Source organism: Oncorhynchus masou, chromosome 3 (assembly GCF_036934945.1).
Source record: "Oncorhynchus masou masou isolate Uvic2021 chromosome 3, UVic_Omas_1.1, whole genome shotgun sequence".
Lineage (NCBI taxonomy): Eukaryota > Metazoa > Chordata > Actinopteri > Salmoniformes > Salmonidae > Oncorhynchus > Oncorhynchus masou.
This window is the reverse complement of record NC_088214.1, coordinates 47723765-47744178: the sequence shown is the minus strand read 5'-3', so window position 1 is coordinate 47744178 and position 20414 is coordinate 47723765. Positions and strand designations below refer to the sequence as shown.

The 20414-nt window shown below is 43.3% G+C and overlaps 1 protein-coding gene across 6 annotated transcripts in view; it reads left to right on the top strand.

Moving 5' to 3' along the window:
- Window positions 1-20414, top strand: part of amph (amphiphysin) — a 122666-nt gene that overhangs the window by 32518 nt on the left and 69734 nt on the right. For all 6 annotated transcript variants that reach the window (XM_064942891.1, XM_064942883.1, XM_064942862.1 and 3 more), the window contains exons 3-4: window positions 9521-9575; window positions 19594-19688. In XM_064942891.1, the coding sequence (XP_064798963.1) occupies window positions 9521-9575; window positions 19594-19688 (150 nt within the window). The remainder of the gene's footprint in view (window positions 1-9520; window positions 9576-19593; window positions 19689-20414) is intronic.

Genomic DNA, 20414 nt, shown 5'->3' with positions numbered 1-20414 from the left:
CGGTTTCTGACAGTTGGTGCAGGCAGACATTGTTCAGTTATGCAAACTCACAGTTTCATCATCTGTCCGTGTCACAGGTGAAGAAGCCAGATGTAGAGGTCCTGGGCTGGCATTGTTACACGGTCTGCGGTTGTGAGGCTGGTTGAGCATACTGCAAAAGTTTCTAAAACAACGTTTGGTAGAGAAATTAACATTCAATTATCTGGCAACAGCTCTGGTAGACATTCTTGCAGTCAGCACGCCAGTTGCACACTCCCTCAACCCTCAACTTGAGACATGTGTGGCATTGTTTTATTGTCCCCAGCACAAGGTGCACCTGTGTAATGATCATGCTGTTTAATCAGCTTCTTGATATGCCACATGTCAGGTGGTTGGATTATCCTGGCAAAAGAGAAATGGGATGTAAACAAATTTGTTCACAAAATTTGAGAGATTTTTGTTGTTGTTAATGAACAGCACATCTTGGAATGGACACAGTGGCAGAGTGCCAAAATGTGATTTGTAAATTATCCTACAGTCACAAGTAGTTAAGATGTTTTGAAGTCACACCCCTTGACCTTTTCCAAATGTGTTACCGCCTGAATTTAAAATGGATTAAATGTAGATTTGTTGTCACTGGCCTACACACAATACCCCATAATGTCAAAGCGGAATTATATATATATATTTTTTTACAAATTAAATACAAATGAAAATGTCTTGAGTCAGTGAGTATTCAACCCATTTCATATGACAAGCCTAAGTTCAGGAGTAAAACCTTTCTCAGCAAGTCACATAATAAGTTGCATGAACTCACTCTGTGTGCTATAATAGTGTTTAACATGATTTGAGAATGACTACCTCATCTCTCTACCACACACATACAATTACATGAAAGGTCCCTCAGTTGAGCAGTGAATTTCAAACACAGATTCAATGCCTTTCAAAGAAGGCCACCTATTGGTTAAACAAAAAAAATCTGGCAATGAATATCCCTTTTAGCATGGTACATGTATTAATTACACTTTGGATGGTGTATCAATACACCCAGTCGCGACATTAGGCCAATGGTGAGTTTAAAACCGTTGGAGTTCAATGGCAGTGATAGGAGAAAACTGAGGATGGATCAACAACGTTGTCGTTACTCCACATTACTCACCTAAATTACAGAGTGAAAGAAAGAGAGCCAGTATAAAGCTCCTATCCTGTTTGCAACAAGGCACTAAAGTACTGCAAAAAAACACTTTTTGTCCTGAATACAACGTGTTACGTTTGAGGCAAATCCAACACGACACATCACTGAGTACCACTCTTCATAAATTCACATATGGTATCATGTTTTTACATTTACGTAATTCAGCAGACGCTAAGTACAGTAGTGAGTGCATACATTTTCTTACTTTTTTTTCAAAGGGGTCCCCCATGGGAATCGAAATCACAACACTGGCGTTGCAAGCGCCGTGCTCTACCAACTGAGCTACATGAGTATGTTATGACTATGCTTGTCATCGGCAAGGACGAGGGAGTTTTTTTTAGGATAAAAAGAAACGGAATACAGTGCTGTGAGCACAGGCAAAATCCTAGTTGAAAACCTGTTTGCTTTCCAACAGACACTGGGAGACAAATTCCCCTTTCAGGAGGCCAATAACCTAAACACAAGGCCAAATCTACACTGACGTTGCTTCCATAGACCACATTGAATGTTCCTGAGTGGCCTAGTTACAGTTTTGACTTAAATTGGCTTGAAAATCTATGGTAAGACTTGAAAATGACTGTCTAGCAATGATCAACAATCAACTTGACAGAGCTTGACATTTTTTTAAAAGAATAATTGGCAAATATTGTACAATCCATGTTGGAAAGCTGCTAGAGACTTACCCAAAAAGACTCACAGCTGTATTCGCTGCCAAAGCTACTTCTACATAGTATTGACTCAGGTGTGTGAATACTCATGTAAATTAGATTTCTGTATTTAATTTTCAATAAATTAGCAAACATTTCTAAAGACATGTTTTCACTTTGTCATTATGGGGTATTGTATGTAGTGGGGTTAGAAAACATTTTTTTTATCTAGTAGAAAAGGAAGGGAAGCACTACTAAGGTACCCAATAGTACATTTTGGTAGATAGAAGGTGCTCTTTGGTAAAAGGGGTAAATTGGTCATCAAAAAGAAAGGAGGACCAAGGCACTCTTCATATAATCAATTAAAATGGTTTTATTAGTATGGCACGTTCAATAGAAACAGTTTTTTTTTAACTGACGCGTTTCACCTGCATGGCCTTCGTCAGGGAGTACAAAAAAAAAGGAATAAAATGTCCTCTTTTGAACAGCTTTTCCAATTAGCCCTAATTGGAAGAGGGAGTGGTTACAAAATTGATTGGACACACCTAGTAAGCAATACTACACTAGAACAAAGCAAAACATGAACAACAACAGTCTAAAAATAGCTGAGGGCAATTGAGCAAAATGTCCACTAGATGACAGCAAATGGACCCATCACGACCCTACAGGAAGGGTGAGAAATCCATATCTTCAATTAAACCAGGGTACTTAGTGGCCTGTAATTTGTAAATCCATATATTCATTTAAACCAGGGTACTTAGTGGCCTGTAGTTTGTAAATCCATATCTTCATTTAAACCAGGGTATTTAGTGGCCTGTAATTTGTAAATCCATATCTTCATTTAAACCAGGGTACTTAGTGGCCTGTAGTTTGTAAATCCATATCTTCATTTAAACCAGGGTACTTAGTGACCTGTAGTTTGTAAATCCATACCTTCATTTAAACCAGGGTACTTAGTGGCCTGTAGTTTGTAAATCCATATCTTCATTTAAACCAGGGTATTTAGTGGCCTGTAGTTTGTAAATCCATATCTTCATTTAAACCAGGGTACTTAGTGGCCTGTAGTTTGTAAATCCATATCTTCGTTTAAACCAGGGTATTTAGTGGCCTGTAGTTTGTAAATCCATATCTTCATTTAAACCAGGGTATTTAGTGGCCTGTAATTTGTAAATCCATATCTTCATTTAAATCAGGGTATTTAGTGGCCTGTAGTTTGTAAATCTTTATCTCCATTTAAACCAGGGTATTTAGTGGCCTGTAATTTGTAAATCCATATATTCATTTAAACCAGGGTACTTAGTGGCCTGTAGTTTGTAAATCCATATCTTCATTTAAACCAGGGTATTTAGTGGCCTGGTGTTTGTAAATCCATATCTTAATTTAAACCAGGGTACTTAGTGACCTGTAGTTTGTAAATCCATATCTTCACTTAAACCAGGGTACTTAGTGACCTGTAGTTTGTAAATCCATATCTTCATTTAAACCAGGGTATTTAGTGGCCTGTAGTTTGTAAATCCAAAAACGTTCCCTTTGTTTTAACTGTTTAAGACGGTCCCCTTTTCTAATAGAGGCCAGAATATGATCATTACCCATAGCTTGTAGGGAGGCAGGGTTGCCATGGTGTAGGGACATGTAGTGCCTTGCCATGGGGTATCTTCATTGCCTAGACTGTTGTTGTTCATGTTTTGCTGTGTTCTAGTGTACTATGGAATATATTTCTTATTCTTGACACTTCTCCCAGTCATATTTAAGGTTAGAACTACCTTTCTAAGTGTTCTGATACTTCTAGCTTGGAGTTAAATTTTTTGATAACATACCTACAGTATTTCACTTTTTAATGTGTATAGTATTGTTTACTAGATGTGTCCAATCAATTTTGTAACCACTCCTTCTTCCAATTAGGGGTAATTGGAAAAGCTGTTAAAAAGAGGACATTGTACTCCTTTTTTTGTACTCCCTGACGAAGGCCCTGCAGACGAAACGAGTCGGTTTAAAAACAAACGTTGTTTCTATTGAACGTGCCATACTAATAAAGGCATTTTAACTAATTATATGAAGAGTGGTCCTCCTTTCTTTTTGATTATACATTTAATCTATTTTGAATGTGGAATAAGTCAAGGGGTATGAATACTTTCTGAATGCACTATATGTCCTTTAAGGACATATAGATTTGGGTTAAGGCTTTGCGACAGACTAGTGTCCTCCTGTCCAGGACATAGCTGCCTCACGCTGCAGAAACAGAAGATAAACTCCTGCCCTATGGGCCATTTGGCTTGGACAGGGCTTACTTACTAATGCAACATTGTTAATCAAATTATGGCTCAGTTAGTTGGAGCATGGTCCAATACTTGCAACATCAGGGTTGTGAATTTGATTCCAACATTGGTCATATGTATTCCAGACTCTGACATTGCTCGTTCTGATATTTATTTTAATTTTGGGGGAATTTGTGTGTATTGTTTTGTACTGTTAGGTATTACTACACTGTTGGAGATAGAAACATACGCATTTCTTTGTACCTGTGATAACATCTGCAAAATAGGTGTACTTGACCATTAAAATGTGATTTGATTTGAATAGCAACGGAGTACATTTTAACTCTGTTGCTTTGGATTAGGTTTTACCATTACCATTACTATCATTAAGGTATTGATATATTATTATAACACAATAATAATTATAACTTTATTTCTATAGCATATAACCGTTCAAATCACTTTATGCCCAAGAAAACAGAGAAACATCACAATGTACAACGGACATGGCAAAGACTGTACACAGTGAAACCTGCAAGCAGATAAAACAGAAGAAGTATTTAGTCAATTAAAATCAATTAATATGGTCTAGATTACTGCTGCAATCCTATTGTGTGACATGAGTAGTGTGAAAGGCTTGCTCCCACATGCACACACTCCTGCCAGCTCATTACACACACACACACACACACACACACACACACACACACACACACACACACACACACACACACACACACACACACACACACACACACACACACACACGTGTTCAAGACATGGCATGAATTTCTGGTGGTGAAATCACCAGACCTCATTTTGTGGCAGTGTGTGGCAGCCTTTATCAATAGCTATGCTTACTGAGTCTGTACATATTCAAAGATTTCCTTCATTTTGGGTCAGTCACGATGGTCAGGTATTCTGCCACTGTGTACTCTCTGTTTAGGGCCAAATAGCATTCTAGTTTGCTCTGCTTTTTTGTAAATTCTTTCCAATGTGTCAAGTAATTATCTTTTTGTTTTCTCATGATATGGTTGGGTCTAATTATATTGCTGGTCTGTTTGTGAATAGAGCCCCAGGACCAGCTTGCTTAGGGGACTCTTTTCCAGGTTTATTTCTTTGTAGGTGATGGCTTTCTTATGGAAGGTTTGGGAATCGCTTCCTTTTAGGTGGTTGTAGAATTTAACGGCTCTTTTCTGGATTTTTATAATTAGCGGATACTGGCCTAATTCTGCTCTGCATGCATTATTTGGTGTTTTACGTTGCACACAGAGGATATTTTTGCAGAATTCTGCAATCATGAGTCTCAATTTGGTGTTTGTCCCATTTTGTGAATTCTTGGTTGGTGAGCGGATGGGTTCTATAACTGCTTCAAGTATTTTTAGCCAGATGTGGTATGTGGAATTCTATGTTCCTTTTGATGGCATAGAAGGCCCTTCTTACCTGGTCGCTCAGATCGTTCACAGCTTTGTGGAAGTTACCTGTGGCGCTGATGTTTTGGCCGAGGTATGTATAGTTTTTTGTGTGCTCTAGGGCAACGGTGTCTAGATGGAATTTGTACTCGTGGTCCTGGCAACTGAATCTTTTTTGGAACATCATTATTTTTGTCATACTGAGATTTACTGTCAGGGCCCAGGTCTGACAGAATCTGTGCAGAAGATCTAGGTGCTGCTGTAGGTCCTCCTTGGTTGGGGACAGACACACCAGATCATCACCAAACAGTAGTAGACGTTTGACTTCAGATTCTAGAAGGGTGAGGCCGGGTGCAGACTGTTCCAGTGCCCTCGCCAATTCGTTGATATACAGCTGATGTCGGAAGTTTACATACACTTAGGTTGGAGTCATTAAAACTAGTTTTTTAACCACTCCACAAATTTCTTGTTAACAAACTATAGTTTTGGCAAGTCGTTTAGGACTTGCCATTTTTCCAACAATTGTTTATAGACAGATTATTTCACTGTATCATCATTCCAGTGGGTCAGAAGTTTACATACACTAAGTTGACTGTGCCTTTAAACAGCTTGGAAAATTCCAGAAAACGATGTCATGGCTTTAGAAGCTTCTGATAGGCTAATTGACATCATTTGAGTCTATTGGAGGTGTACCTGCCTTAACTCTGTCCCATCCATCTGTCCACTCCCAGTTCCTCCTCTCCACTGTGATAAATTGTAGCACTCTAGCATTCTGATGCAATTCCGAATACTGATGACACTGGTAGACCTGAGCAGTTGATCAAAATGGCAGCTGGAGAATTTAGCTGTATCTCTCTGCCGTGTAGGATACAGCCATAGCCAAAAGTGACATTTAGTGGTTTATTTGTGTCAGTTTAGACCCGAATGGTAAATATCCATAGATTGTTGTGATGGGATTTTCAGAGAGAGACTGTGTGTGTGTGTGTGTGTGTGTGTGTACACATGCATATATCACATCTTATTTATTATGCATGTGTAATGGAGTTAAGAATGTACCGTAAGCTCACTCCACAGCTAGCTTGAAATTTTGCCAATGGAGTCATCCAAGAGGTACATTTTGTATGGCTCAATGGGTTTGCACATTGTTTTGTGAAGCAGAGGATCACTGGTTCGAGCCCAGTATGGGTCAGTCGGACAGTGGAGGAAGCTAAGCTGTTAGCAGCACACTAACCCCCGTTACACGTGTATGTTTTTTTGAGGGAGTGTGTGTGTGTGTGTGTGTGTCTGTGTCTGTGTTGGGGTGTGCATAGCACGATTACCTACTTATGCACTCTCTAGTGTGTCTGTGTGTGTATGCAAATTAAGTGGCAGCAGTCCAGAGGGGAGGTACTAGGTGCTAAATTCCCAGCTCCCCCGCAGTAGCCTGAGTTTGATTCACTCCGCTGTGCAAAAGCACCATGAATCAGCCCTGGCATTACAGCAGCTGGTTCCACCACCACCACTTTGCTAGGAACAGGGTGAAGTTTTGCATTTCCCCACTAATGGTTAAGGTTAGAGGGAGGTGATGCTGATCCTAGATCTGTACCTAGGAGAAACTTCACACGTGAGCGCTGTGTCAAACTGGATACAGCGGCTGGTACCGCCACATCTGCTGTTGCTAACGCTACACCAGCCAGGTTTTGCAAAGACCACGCACGGACCACGCCGTGCTAACAAGGCAGCGGTCCAAACCCCCAAAAATGTGTCAGACGGAGAATACCACTTGGAAAAGCTGTGAATTCAATACAGAATGTTTCATATGGTAATACGAGGGTGAGCTACAACAAGGGAGGCTGATACCAGAGAACGGTTCAAAGCTAGGGAAAACACATTCAATACAGAATGTTTCATATGGTAATACGAGGGTGAGCTACAACAAGGGAGGCTGATACCAGAGAATGGTTCAAAGGGAAAACACATTCAATACAGAATGTTTCATATGGTAATACGAGGGTGAGCTACAACAAGGGAGGCTGATACCAGAGAACGGTTCAAAGGGAAAACACATTCAATACAGAATGTTTCATATGGTAAATACGAGGGTGAGCTACAACAAGGGAGGCTGATACCAGAGAACGGTTCAAAGGGAAAACACATTCAATACAGAATGTTTCATATGGTAATACGAGGGTGAGCTACAACAAGGGAGGCTGATACCAGAGAACGGTTCAAAGCTAGGGAAAACACATTCAATACAGAATGTTTCATATGGTAATATGAGGGTGAGCTACAACAAGGGAGGCTGATACCAGAGAATGGTTCAAAGGGAAAACACATTCAATACAGAATGTTTCATATGGTAATACGAGGGTGAGCTACAACAAGGGAGGCTGATACCAGAGAACGGTTCAAAGCTAGGGAAAACACATTCAATACAGAATGTTTCATATGGTAATACGAGGGTGAGCTACAACAAGGGAGGCTGATACCAGTGAACGGTTCAAAGCTAGGGAAAACACATTCAATACAGAATGTTTCATCTGGTAATACGAGGGTGAGCTACAACAAGGGAGGCTGATACCAGAGAACGGTTCAAAGGGAAAACACATTCAATACAGAATGTTTCATATGGTAATACGAGGGTGAGCTACAACAAGGGAGGCTGATACCAGAGAACGGTTCAAAGGGAAAACTCAGAGCTATGTAGAGCACACAACATGTGTGATACAGTGACAGTATGCAGATATTTAAAGGATTGTAATAGCCAAACCTAAATGCCATGCAAAGCTAGGAAAAGCTATAACCTAGAAGTCATAATGGTAAGTCCCAGCTCCACTGATGTAATCATGATGATATGCTATGCCACGCAAAGTCTGAATGAGAAAAAAAGCTATGGGACACTGTTGTCTTCATAAAATATCATGAACCCCCTTACTCCCATAGCACTGCATCAATTGTACAAGCAGTGCTGTCATTTCAGGACCATGGACAAAACGTTTGTGTGTAGGCATGAGCAGCCCTCAACTGGCCATCCCCTGTCCATGGTCCTGAAATTACAGCATTACTTACCTACCATGGCCATAATGGAATGTTTGTGTGTAGGCATGAGCAGCCCTCAACTGGCCATCCCCTGTCCATGGTCCTGAAATTACAGCATTACTTACCTACCATGGCCATGATGGAATGTTTGTGTTTAGGCATGAGCAGCCCTCAACTGGCCATCCCCTGTCCATGGTCCTGAAATTACAGCATTACTTACCTACCATGGCCATGATGGAATGTTTGTGTGTAGGCATGAGCAGCCCTCAACTGGCCATCCCCTGTCCATGGTCCTGAAATTACAGCATTACTTACCTACCATGGCCATAATGGAATGTTTGTGTGTAGGCATGAGCAGCCCTCAACTGGCCATCCCCTGTCCATGGTCCTGAAATTACAGCATTACTTACCTACCATGGCCATAATGGAATGTTTGTGTGTAGGCATGAGCAGCCCTCAACTGGCCATCCCCTGTCCATGGTCCTGAAATTACAGCATTACTTACCTACCATGGCCATAATGGAATGTTTGTGTGTAGGCATGAGCAGCCCTCAACTGGCCATCCCCTGTCCATGGTCCTGAAATTACAGCATTACTTACCTACCATGGCCATGATGGAATGTTTGCACTCAGTTCTTCTAAAATGTTCCGCTAGGTAAAATCATTATGCACCTCCTTTAAAATACATTTACAGAACTAAACATTAATAAACAAATGGAATGATGGCTTATTGTTTTCTGAGACAAATCGATTTTTAGCCTCAGCCCCTGACGCTAAATCAAACTGAAAGATTGCTTATCTTTGCGACTGGTTTGAGATCAGTCTTGGGAGTAAATTTATGATGCCATTTGGTACAGCCTATTACTTCTGGAAGGATGTGTGACATTTTACATTATGTTACCATTAGTTTCGTTACACAACTTGTGTGATGCATGTGGGTAGCTGTTCTTCCAGTAAAGTGTGTGTGTGTGTGACACTCAGCCCTCATGCATTTGTCTGCTGTTCTCTCTACAGACGGAGGGCTCCCGGCTGCAGAGGGAGATGAAGGCATATCTGGCGGCAGTGAAAGGTGAGGCACACACACGTACATACACATACACACACACGTACACACACGTACACGTACGTACGTACACACACACACATACCTGGCAGCTGTACAAGGTAAGCCTCTGCAGAGCAAATGTTTACGCAAGATACGCATTCACTCATAGGTCATAACACACATATACAGGGCATTGGGAAGTATTCAGACCCGTTGACTAGTTTTGTTGCATTACAGCCTTATTCTAAAATGGATTACATGTAATGTTTTTCTTCATCAATCTACACAATACCCCATAATGACAAAGTGAAAACACGTTTTTAGAATGTTTTGCAAATTTCTAACATTTAAAAGAGAAATACCTTATTTACATAAGTATTCAGACCCTTTGCTATGATACTTGAAATTGACCTCAGGTGCATCCTGTTTTCAATTGATCATCCTTGAGATGTTTCTACAACTTGGAGTCCATCTGCTGTAAATTCAATTCATTGGACATGATTTGGAAAGGCACACACCTGTGTATATAAGGTCCCACAGTTGACATTGCATGTCAGAGCAAAAAACAAACCATGAGGTTGAAGGAATTGTCTGTAGAGCTCCGAGACAGGATTGTGTTGAGGCACAGAACTGGGGAAGGGTACCAATAAATGTCTGCAGCATTGAAGGTCCCCAAGAACACAGTGCCCTCACTCTTTCTTAAATGGAAGAAGTTTGGAACAACCAAGACTCTTCCTAGAGCTGGCCGCCTGGCCAAACTGAGCAATTGGGGGAAGAAGGGCCTTGGTCAGGGAGGTGACCAAGAACCCAATGGTCACTCTGACAGAGCTCCAGAGTTCCTCTGTGGAGAATCTTCCAGAATGATCTTCCAGAATGACAACCATCTCTGCTGCACCACCAATCAGGCATTTATGGTAGAGTGGCCAGACGGAAGCCACTCCTCAGTAAAAGGCACATGAAAGCACACTTGGAGTTTGCCAAAAGGCACCTAAAGGCTCTCAGACCATGAGAAACAAGATTCTCTGGTCTGATGAAACCAAGATTGAACTCTTTGGCCTGACTGCCAAGCGTCACGTCTGGAAACCTGGCACCATCCCTACATTGAAGCATGGTGGTGGCAGCATCATGCTGTGGTGATGTTTTTCAGCGGCAGGGACTGGGAGACTAGTCAGTGTCGAGGGAAAGATGAATGGAGCAGAGTACGGAGAGATCCTTGATGAAAACCTGCTCCAGAGCTCTCAGGACCTCAGACTGGGGCGAAGGTTCTCCTTCCAACAGAACAACGACCCTAAGCACACAGCCAAGACAACCCAGGAATGACAACCCTTGAGTGGCCAAGCCAGAGCCCGGACTTGAACCCGATCGAACATGTCCGGAGAGACCTGAAAGTAGCAGTGCAGCGATGCTCCCGATCCAACCTGGCAGAGCTTGAGAAGATCTGTAGAGAAGAATGTGAGTAACGCCCCAAATACAAGTGTGCCAAGCTTGTAGCAACATACCCAAGAAGACATTTACTTATGTAAATGTGATATAATTTTTTAAAATTTTGAATACGTTTGCTAAAATGTCTAAAAACCTTTTTTTGCTTTGTCATTAATTATTAAAACCGAAAGCCCTCACTTTGCCATATTGTGTATGATGCTCACATGTACTTTCATGAACAGTAACCTATTTACCTACAGTGGGGCCCAAAATGATTGACACCTTTGATAAAGATGAGCAAAAATGACTGTATTACATAATTCAAAAACGGAGCTATATTGTCTGCTCCAATAAATGGGAAAATTATATTATTTTAGAGTAATTGTTATGTACTTGAGTGAAGACCCAAAAGCGGTTTTAACAGAAAACAGAGTTCTTTAATGAAAAACAGGAATGGCATAAATCCTCTTCCAACGTAGTCAATGGAACAAAAAGAACGTTAGTATAATGCAGGATGCACCTGCCAGGCAGACTCCGACAGGATAGGACAAGGTGGAAGCAAACGGGACGACAGCTTGCTTCTGGCATCAAAAACACAAACAAGAATCAGACACTGAAAGTAGCAGGAACAGAGAGAGAAATAGAGACCTAATCAGAGGGGGAAGAGGGAACAGGTGGGAAAGAGTGAATGAGCTAGTTAGGGGAGATGTAGAACAGCTGAAGAATGAGAGACAGAGAAGGTAACCTAAAAAGACCAGCAGAGAGAGACAGAGTGAAGAGAAAGGACAGGAACAGACATAACAAGACATGACAGTACCCCCCCACTCACCGAGCGCCTCCTGGCGCACTCGAGGAGGAAACCTGGCGGCAACGGAGGAAATCATCGATCAGCGAACGGTCCAGCAAGTCCCGAGAGGGAACCCAACTCCTCTCCTCAGGACCGTACCCTCCCAATCCACTAGGTACTGATGACCACGGCCCCGAGGGCGCATGTCCAAAATCTTACGAACCCTGTAGATGGGTGCGCCCTCGACAAGGATGGGGGGGGGACGAGCGGGGGCGCGAAGAACGGGCTTAACACAGGAGACATGGAAGACCGGGTGAACGCGACGAAGATAGCGCGGGAGAAGAAGTCGCACTGCGACAGGATTAATGACCTGAGAAATACGGAACGGACCAATGAACCGCGGGGCCAACTTGCGAGAAGCTATCTTAAGGGGAAGGTTCTGAGTGGAGAGCCATACTCTCTGACCGCAACAATATCTAGGACTCTTGGTCCTACGCTATTAGCGGCCCTCACAGTCTGCGCCCTATTACGGCAAAGTGCCGACCTGACCCCCTTCCAGGTGCGCTCGCAACGCTGGACAAAAGCCTGAGCGGAGGGGACGAGGACTCGGCAAGCTGAGATGAGAACAGCGGAGGCTGGTACCCGAGGCTACTCTGAAAAGGAGATAGACCGGTAGCAGACGAGGGAAGCGAGTTGTGGGCGTACTCTGCCCAGGGAGCTGTTCTGACCAAGACGCAGGGTTACGAAAAGAAAGACTGCGTAAAATGCGACCAACAGTCTGATTGGCCCGTTCGGCTTGACCGTTAGACTGGGGATGAAAGCCGGACGAGAGACTGACGGAAGCCCCAATCAAACGGCAAAACTCCTCCAAAATTGAGACGTGAACTGCGGGCCTCTGTCGGAAACGACGTCAGACGGAAGGCCATGAATTCGGAAAACATTCTCGATAATGATCTGAGCCGTCTCCTTAGCAGAAGGGAGCTTAGCGAGAGGAATGAAATGAGCCGCCTTAGAGAATCTATCGACAACCGTAAGAATAACTGTCTTCCCCGCTGATGAAGGCAGTCCGGTGATAAAATCTAAAGCGATGTGAGACCACGGTCGAGAGGGAATGGGAAGCGGTCTGAGACGGCCGGCAGGAGGAGAGTTCCCAGATTTAGTCTGCGCGCAGACCGAACAAGCGGCGACAAATCGACGCGCGTCACGTTCCCGAGTGGGCCACCAGAAACGCTGGCGAATGGAAGCGAGCGTACCCGAACGCCGGGGTGGCCGGCTAACTTGGCAGAGTGGGCCCACTGAAGAACGGCCGGACGTGTAGGAACGGGAACGAACAGAAGGTTCCTAGGACAAGCTCGCGGCGACGGAGTGTGAGCGAGTGCTTGCTTTACCTGCCTCTCAATTCCCCAGACAGTCAACCCGACAACACGCCCGTCAGGGAGAATCCCCTCGGGGTCGGTGGAGACCTCAGAAGAACTGAAGAGACGAGATAAAGCATCAGGCTTGGTGTTTTTGAGCCCGGACGATAAGAAATAACAAACTCGAAACGAGCGAAAAACAGAGCCCAACGAGCCTGACGCGCATTAAGTCGTTTGGCTGAACGGATGTACTCAAGGTTCCTATGGTCAGTCCAAACGACAAAAGGAACGGTCGCCCCTCCAACCACTGTCGCCATTCGCCTAGGGCTAAGCGGATGGCGAGCAGTTCGCGATTACCAACATCATAGTTACGTTCTGACGGCGATAAGCGATGAGAGAAAAACGCGCAAGGATGGACCTTGCCGTCAGAGAGAGAGCGCTGAGAAAGAATGGCTCCCATGCCCACCTCTGACGCGTCAACCTCAACAACAAACTGACTAGAGATGTCAGGTGTAACAAGAATAGGTGCGGATGTAAAACGATTCTTAAGAAGATCAAAAGCTCCCTGGGCGGAAACGGACCACTTAAAGCACGTCTTAACAGAAGTAAGGGCTGTGAGGGGAGCTGCCACCTGACCGAAATTACGGATGAAACGACGATAGAAATTAGCGAAGCCCAGAAAGCGCTGCAGCTCGACGCGTGACTTAGGAACGGGCCAATCAATGACAGCCTGGACCTTAGCGGGATCCATCTTAATGCCCTCAGCGGAAATAACGGAACCGAGAAAAGGGACAGAGGCGGCATGAAAAGTGCACTTCTCAGCCTTCACATAAAGACAGTTCTCCAAAAGGCGCTGGAGGACGCGTCGCACGTGCTGAACATGAATCGAGAGAGACGGTGAAAAAATCAGGATATCGTCCATGTAAACGAAAACAAAAATGTTCAGCATGTCTCTCAGGACGTCGTTAACTAGTGCCTGAAAGACAGCTGGAGCGTTAACGAGGCCGAAAGGAAGAACCCGGTATTCAAAGTGCCCTAACGGAGTGTTAAACGCCGTCTTCCACTCGTCCCCCTCCCTGATGCGCACGAGATGGTAGGCGTTACGAAGGTCCAATTTGGTGAAAAACCTGGCTCCCTGCAGGATCTCGAAGGCTGAAGACATAAGAGGAAGCGGATAACGATTCTTAACTGTTATGTCATTCAGCCCTCGATAATCCACGCATGGGCGCAGGGACCCGTCCTTCTTCTGAACAAAAAAAAAAAACCCGCTCCGGCGGGAGAGGAGGAGGAGACTATGGTACCGGCGTCGAGCGAAACCGACAAATAATCCTCGAGAGCCTTACGTTCGGGAGCCGACAGAGAGTATAATCTACCCCGGGGGAGTAGTTCCCGGAAGGAGATCAATACTACAGTCATACGACCGGTGTGGAGGGAGAGAAGTGGCCTTGGAACGACTGAACACCGTGCGCAGATCGTGATACTCCTCCGGCACCCCTGTCAAATCGCCAGGCTCCTCCTGTGAAGAAGAGACAGAGGAAACAGGAGGGATAGCAGACATTAAACAGGTCACATGACAAGAAACATTCCAGGATAGGATAGTATTACTAGACCAATTAATAGAAGGGTTATGGCGCACTAGCCAGGGATGACCCAAAACAACAGGTGTAAAAGGTGAACGAAAAATTAAAAAAGAAATGGTTTCGCTATGATTACCAGAGACAGTGAGGGTTAAAGGCAGCGTCTCACGCTGAATCTTGGGGAGAGAACTACCATCTAAAGCGAACAAGGCCGTGGGCTCCCCTAACTGTCTGAGAGGAATGTCATGTTCCCGAGCCCAGGTCTCGTCCATAAAACAGCCCTCCGCCCCAGAGTCTATCAAGGCACTGCAGGAAGCAGATGAACCGGGCCAGCGGAGATGGACCGGAAAGGTAGTGCGTGATCCAGAAGGAGAGGCCTGAGTAGTTGCGCTCACCAGTAGCCCTCCTCTTACTGATGAGCTCTGGCTTTTACTGGACATGAGGTGACAAAATGACCAGCGGAGCCGCAGTAGAGACAGAGGCGATTGGTGATTCTCCGTTCCTTCTCCTTGGCCGAGATGCGGATACCCCCAGCTGCATAGGCTCAGCATCCGAGCCGGCGGAGGAGGGTGGCAGTGATGCGGCAGGTGGCAGTGATGTGGAGAGGGGAGCAACGGAGAACGCGAGCTCCTTTCCACGAGCTCGGCGACGAAGATCAAACCGTCGCTCTATGCGAATAGCGAGAGCTATTAAGGAGTCCAGACTGGAAGGAACCTCCCGGGAGAGGATCTCATCCTTAACCTCGACGGGGAGACCCTCCAGAAAACGAGCGAGCAAAGCCGGCTCGTTCCAGTCACTAGAGGCAGCGAGAGTGCGAAACTCAATAGAATAATCCGTTATGGATCGATTCCCCTGACATAGGGAAGACAGGGCCCTGGAAGCCTCCTCCCCAAAAACAGAACGGTCAAAAACCCGTATCATCTCCTCCTTAAAGTCCTGATACTGGTTAATACACTCAGCCCTCGCCTCCCAGATTGCCGTGCCCCAGTCACGCGCCCGTCCGGTAAGGAGAGAAATGACGTAGGCGATGCGGGCTGCGCTCCTGGAGTAAGTGTTGGGCTGGAGAGAGAACACCACATCACACTGAGTGAGGAATGAGCGGCACTCAGTGGGCTCCCCAGAGTAACACGGCGGGTTGTTGATCCTGGGCTCCGGAGACTCGGAAACCCTGGAAGTGGTCGGTGGATCGAGGTGGAGTTGGTGAACCTGTCTTGTGAGGTCGGAGACTTGGACGGCCAGGGTCTCAACGGCATGTCGAGCAGCAGACAATTCCTCCTCGTGTCTGCCTAGCATCGCTCCCTGGATCTCGACGGCGGAGTGAAAAGGGTCCGGAGCCGCTGGGTCCATTCTTGGTCTGATTCTTCTGTTATGTACTTGAGTGAAGACCCAAAAAGCGGTTTTAACAGAAAACAGAGTTCTTTAATGAAAAACAGGAATGGCATAAATCCTCTTCCAACGTAGTCAATGGAACAAAAAGAACGTTAGTATAATGCAGGATGCACCTGCCAGGCAGACTCCGACAGGATAGGACAAGGTGGAAGCAAACGGGACGACAGCTTGCTTCTGGCATCAAAAACACAAACAAGAATCAGACACTGAAAGTAGCAGGAACAGAGAGAGAAATAGAGACCTAATCAGAGGGGGAAGAGGGAACAGGTGGGAAAGAGTGAATGAGCTAGTTAGGGGAGATGTAGAACAGCTGAAGAATGAGAGACAGAGAAGGTAACCTAAAAAGACCAGCAGAGAGAGACAGAGTGAAGAGAAAGGACAGGAACAGACATAACAAGACATGACAGTAATACAATTGCTCAGAGAAAGAGATTTTGTTGAACATGTAATAACTGTTCTCTCTAAAAGGTAGGGGTCAACATGAGGACACCGACGTCCAGACCTTGGTATTCTTTTTCGAATTATAAAAAAATATATATTATTTAAAAAAATATCTATTTTCTACACAATAAAGATAATAAATTACAGGTCAACATCTTAATATTGCGCCCAGCATTGGTCAAAGTTCAGAATGCTTATATTCTTGATCTGACTGAGTTCTAATCTTTACTAATTAAAAAAGTTAGCAACGTAAATCTATATACATGTTTCAATAGGAACATCCCCACATGACCAGCCTTCCCTATAGCCATTAAAATGCTAACAAAACAGTTCTAAAAAATGTCAGAAGTTTTTGTTTATATCGGTGGTTGTTCGTCTCAAGATTATTATTAGAAACTAAAACAACAACAAACAATTTTTTTAGTGAACTGATATAAAATAATGTATATATACTGAAACTATTATATTTGACTCCAAAATGAAATAATTATGTTCAGTCTTTGTTTTCTAATGGGGTTTTCAAGCTTTTTTGTTGTTGTTGTGTGAATGTCACATTTATTTGTATATATCCACTGTCATGTCATTGGTCACATTTCTCGAGTCTCATAAAAACACCCTAACTTCTGTATGCCTAAGCCCTTAGATCACAATATCTACTAAGCTAACATATGGGATTATTTTAAGATGGTCATAAAATTGATCATTTAGCCATTTGATTTGGAATTTTAGGAATATTGTAGGTATTAAAAAAAATACACTATATTGTTCAAAAGTTTGGGGTCACTTAGAAATGTCCTTGTTTTTTGAAAGAAAAGCTCATTTTATGTCCATTAAAATAACATCAAATTGATCAGAAATACAGTGTAGACATTGTTAATGTTTAAATGACTATTGTAGCTGGTAACGGCAGAGTTTTTTTATGGAATATCTACATAGGTGAACAGAGGCCCATTATCAGCAACCATCACTCCTGTGTTCCAATGGCACATTGTGTTAGCTAATCCAAGTGTATAATTTTAAAAGGCTAATTGATCATTAGAAAACCTTTTTGCAATTATGTTAGCACAGCAGAAACTGCTGTTTTGGTTAAAAAAGCAATACAACTGGCCTTCTTTAGACTAGTTGAGTATCTGGAGCATCAGCATTTGTGGGTTCGATTGCAGGCTTAAAAAAGGCCAGAAACAAAGTACTCTCTCCTGAAACTCGTCAGGCTATTCTTGTTCTGAGAAATGAAGGCTATTCCATGCAAGAAATTGCCAAGAAACTGAAGATCTCGTACAACGCTGTGTACTACTCCCTTCACAGAACAGCGCAAACTGGCTACAACCAGAATAGAAAGAGGAGTGGGAGGCCCCGGTGCACAACTGAGCAAGAGGACCAGTACATTAGTTTCTAGTTTGAGAAACAGACACCAGTTGTCAACTGGCAGCTTCATTAAATAGTACCCGCAAAACACCAGTCTCAACGTCAACAGTGAAGAGGTGACTCCGGGATGCTGGCCTTCTTGGCAGAGTTGCAAAGAAAAAGCCATATAAAAATAAAAGATTAAGATGGGCAAAAGAACACAGACACTGGACAGAGGAACTCTGCCTAGAATGTCAGCATCCCGGAGTCGCTTCTTCGCTGCTGACGTTGAGACTGGTGTTTTGCTATGTAGATATTCCAGCTACAATATTAATTTACTACATTAACAATGTCTACACTGTATTTCTGATCAATTTGATGTTATTTTATTTGCTTTTCTTGCAAAAACAAGGATATTTCTAAGTGACTCTAAACGTTTAGTGTATTTACACAATCATTTTAAACATTGCATTTGGCCTTTACTGCTGTAGCCCATTGAAACGCATTGAATAACACATTTGTACAGAATGCAGGAAATAGCTGCAGAATGAAGTTGGTGAAGAGCAAATGCAGTCAACTGCAGTCAAAACTTCATGACCTTTGATCACACGATTTTTGCAAAGTTCATGGAGTTGACATGTAGGCGCAAGTTAGGAAAAGAAATGTATCCCCAGAATGCAACACACTTTGAAAGGCGGTGGCGACTTGACAAAATTGATCTGCTGGAACGCGCCCATTGAGATGAGCATAAGGCTAAACTTTGCTCTCACACGGAGTGTCTGCGTATGTGCTGCTACCACGTGGTAGCTACGGGACCAAAAGAGTGGAGAACGCTCCTGGTTGTCTACCCACTACAACTGTTTATTTTGTGCATCTACGGTACGTCATCTCACTGAGTCTACCTTTAAACCTGCATTACTGCCCCACACTGGCAGAAAGTGACCACCAAAAGCACAAAAACTATACATCACTTAAATGGCTCCGAGCCTCCCAAGAATGATCAACTTTCTGTCCCTAACACTAAATGTTTTTATAAAACTGAAAGTAAATAAAAACTAGTAATGTGGATCAGAAAACTAAATGAAGCTAAACAAAAATCTGAAAACTAATAGAAGAACACATTGGGGGGGGGCATCTTAGACCATTCTTCCATTGAAAGGAGAATGCACAAGTGGTTGTCGTACCTCAATGCATTAACTGAATGTCTGCTAAATGACTAAAACGTAAAATATACAAATGAACATTTTTTTTCCATTATGACTAGTCAGCAGCTGCAAGGGGAATCAAGCTGATATTTTCGCACAACTATTCTATTTTTACAGACTAAAATGATGTTTACTATGACGCTGATCTAATATCAGTTTTTCCTTTTCGATCATAATGAATACGATTATATGGACAGATCGTAGATCAGCACTCATACTCTGAGATGATTTGTGGATACAGCCCCAGGTCAACATGGCAGTGTTCAGTCTTCTTTTTTGATGCTGATCACTTTGATCTCCATCATCTGATCAAAGCGATTGGATCATCATTTTTTTCTTTGTTTGGTAGGACAGTACAGTGGTATTGGGTTGCTTTACACCTTATCCTGGATTCCAAGAGGGTACGAAATGGATAATCTTCATTGGAAGTTCTCTTAAATCCAGAACTAGCCTTGATCTGTGTCTGGGAACCTGGTCCGATGGATTGTTTGAGGCTCTTATCATGTTGATGGTGTCTTCTAGCAATGCAACAGGCTTCCATGAACCTGACAGAGTCCCTACATGAAGTCTACGAGCCGGACTGGCACGGGAAGGACGATGTCTTGAGCATCGGGAAGGTGAGCGCTACTTTTCTTCTTCTTTCATTCTCATATCCCTCTGTTCTTTCAGTCTTTCGTTCATTGGTAATGGTCGATTTTCAATGCGACCACTTGTGATTGGCTAGGAAGGCTCACTCCAGATACTCGGAGGCTAGGAGGGTTCACTCAAAAGTCATGATTCTCTCTGGGGTTTTCATACCTGTATGTCAGTAATTTATATTGGGGGAGGCATGATCACTTATCAGTATTTATGATTTTGCTTTAGTCTGAAATGAATCATGTTAGCCTAAATTCTTTCTTAATTTTTTGCATCTCCATTAGCCGAAGCCACAGCAATCGCTATAGTCTTGTGGTCCATAATTATATTTTTATTACATTTTTTAAAGGAGACAGGAGAGTCACTCTCCTTTCATATTTTGTTATGCTTTATTGACAAAAATATTAGAAACAGTGGAGAAGTAGTGAGAAGTAAGTACAAATGGACCCCAGTCTCAGGCAGAAAATTGCATATATGCATGGAACCAGGAGTGTTACCACTGGACCACGGCTCCACACGCTGTAGTCCAAAATTATCTAAAATGGTAGATAATACATACTGTATGTGAGCATGTTTCTATCTCGGCCAAGCATACATAGAGAATACATAGACAGCATAAAAAAAAATGGGAGACCAACTCCATATGAATGTGTTATGGATCAAAGGTCAATTGATACTCACCAGACGGCTTGCTTGTTTATTTATCG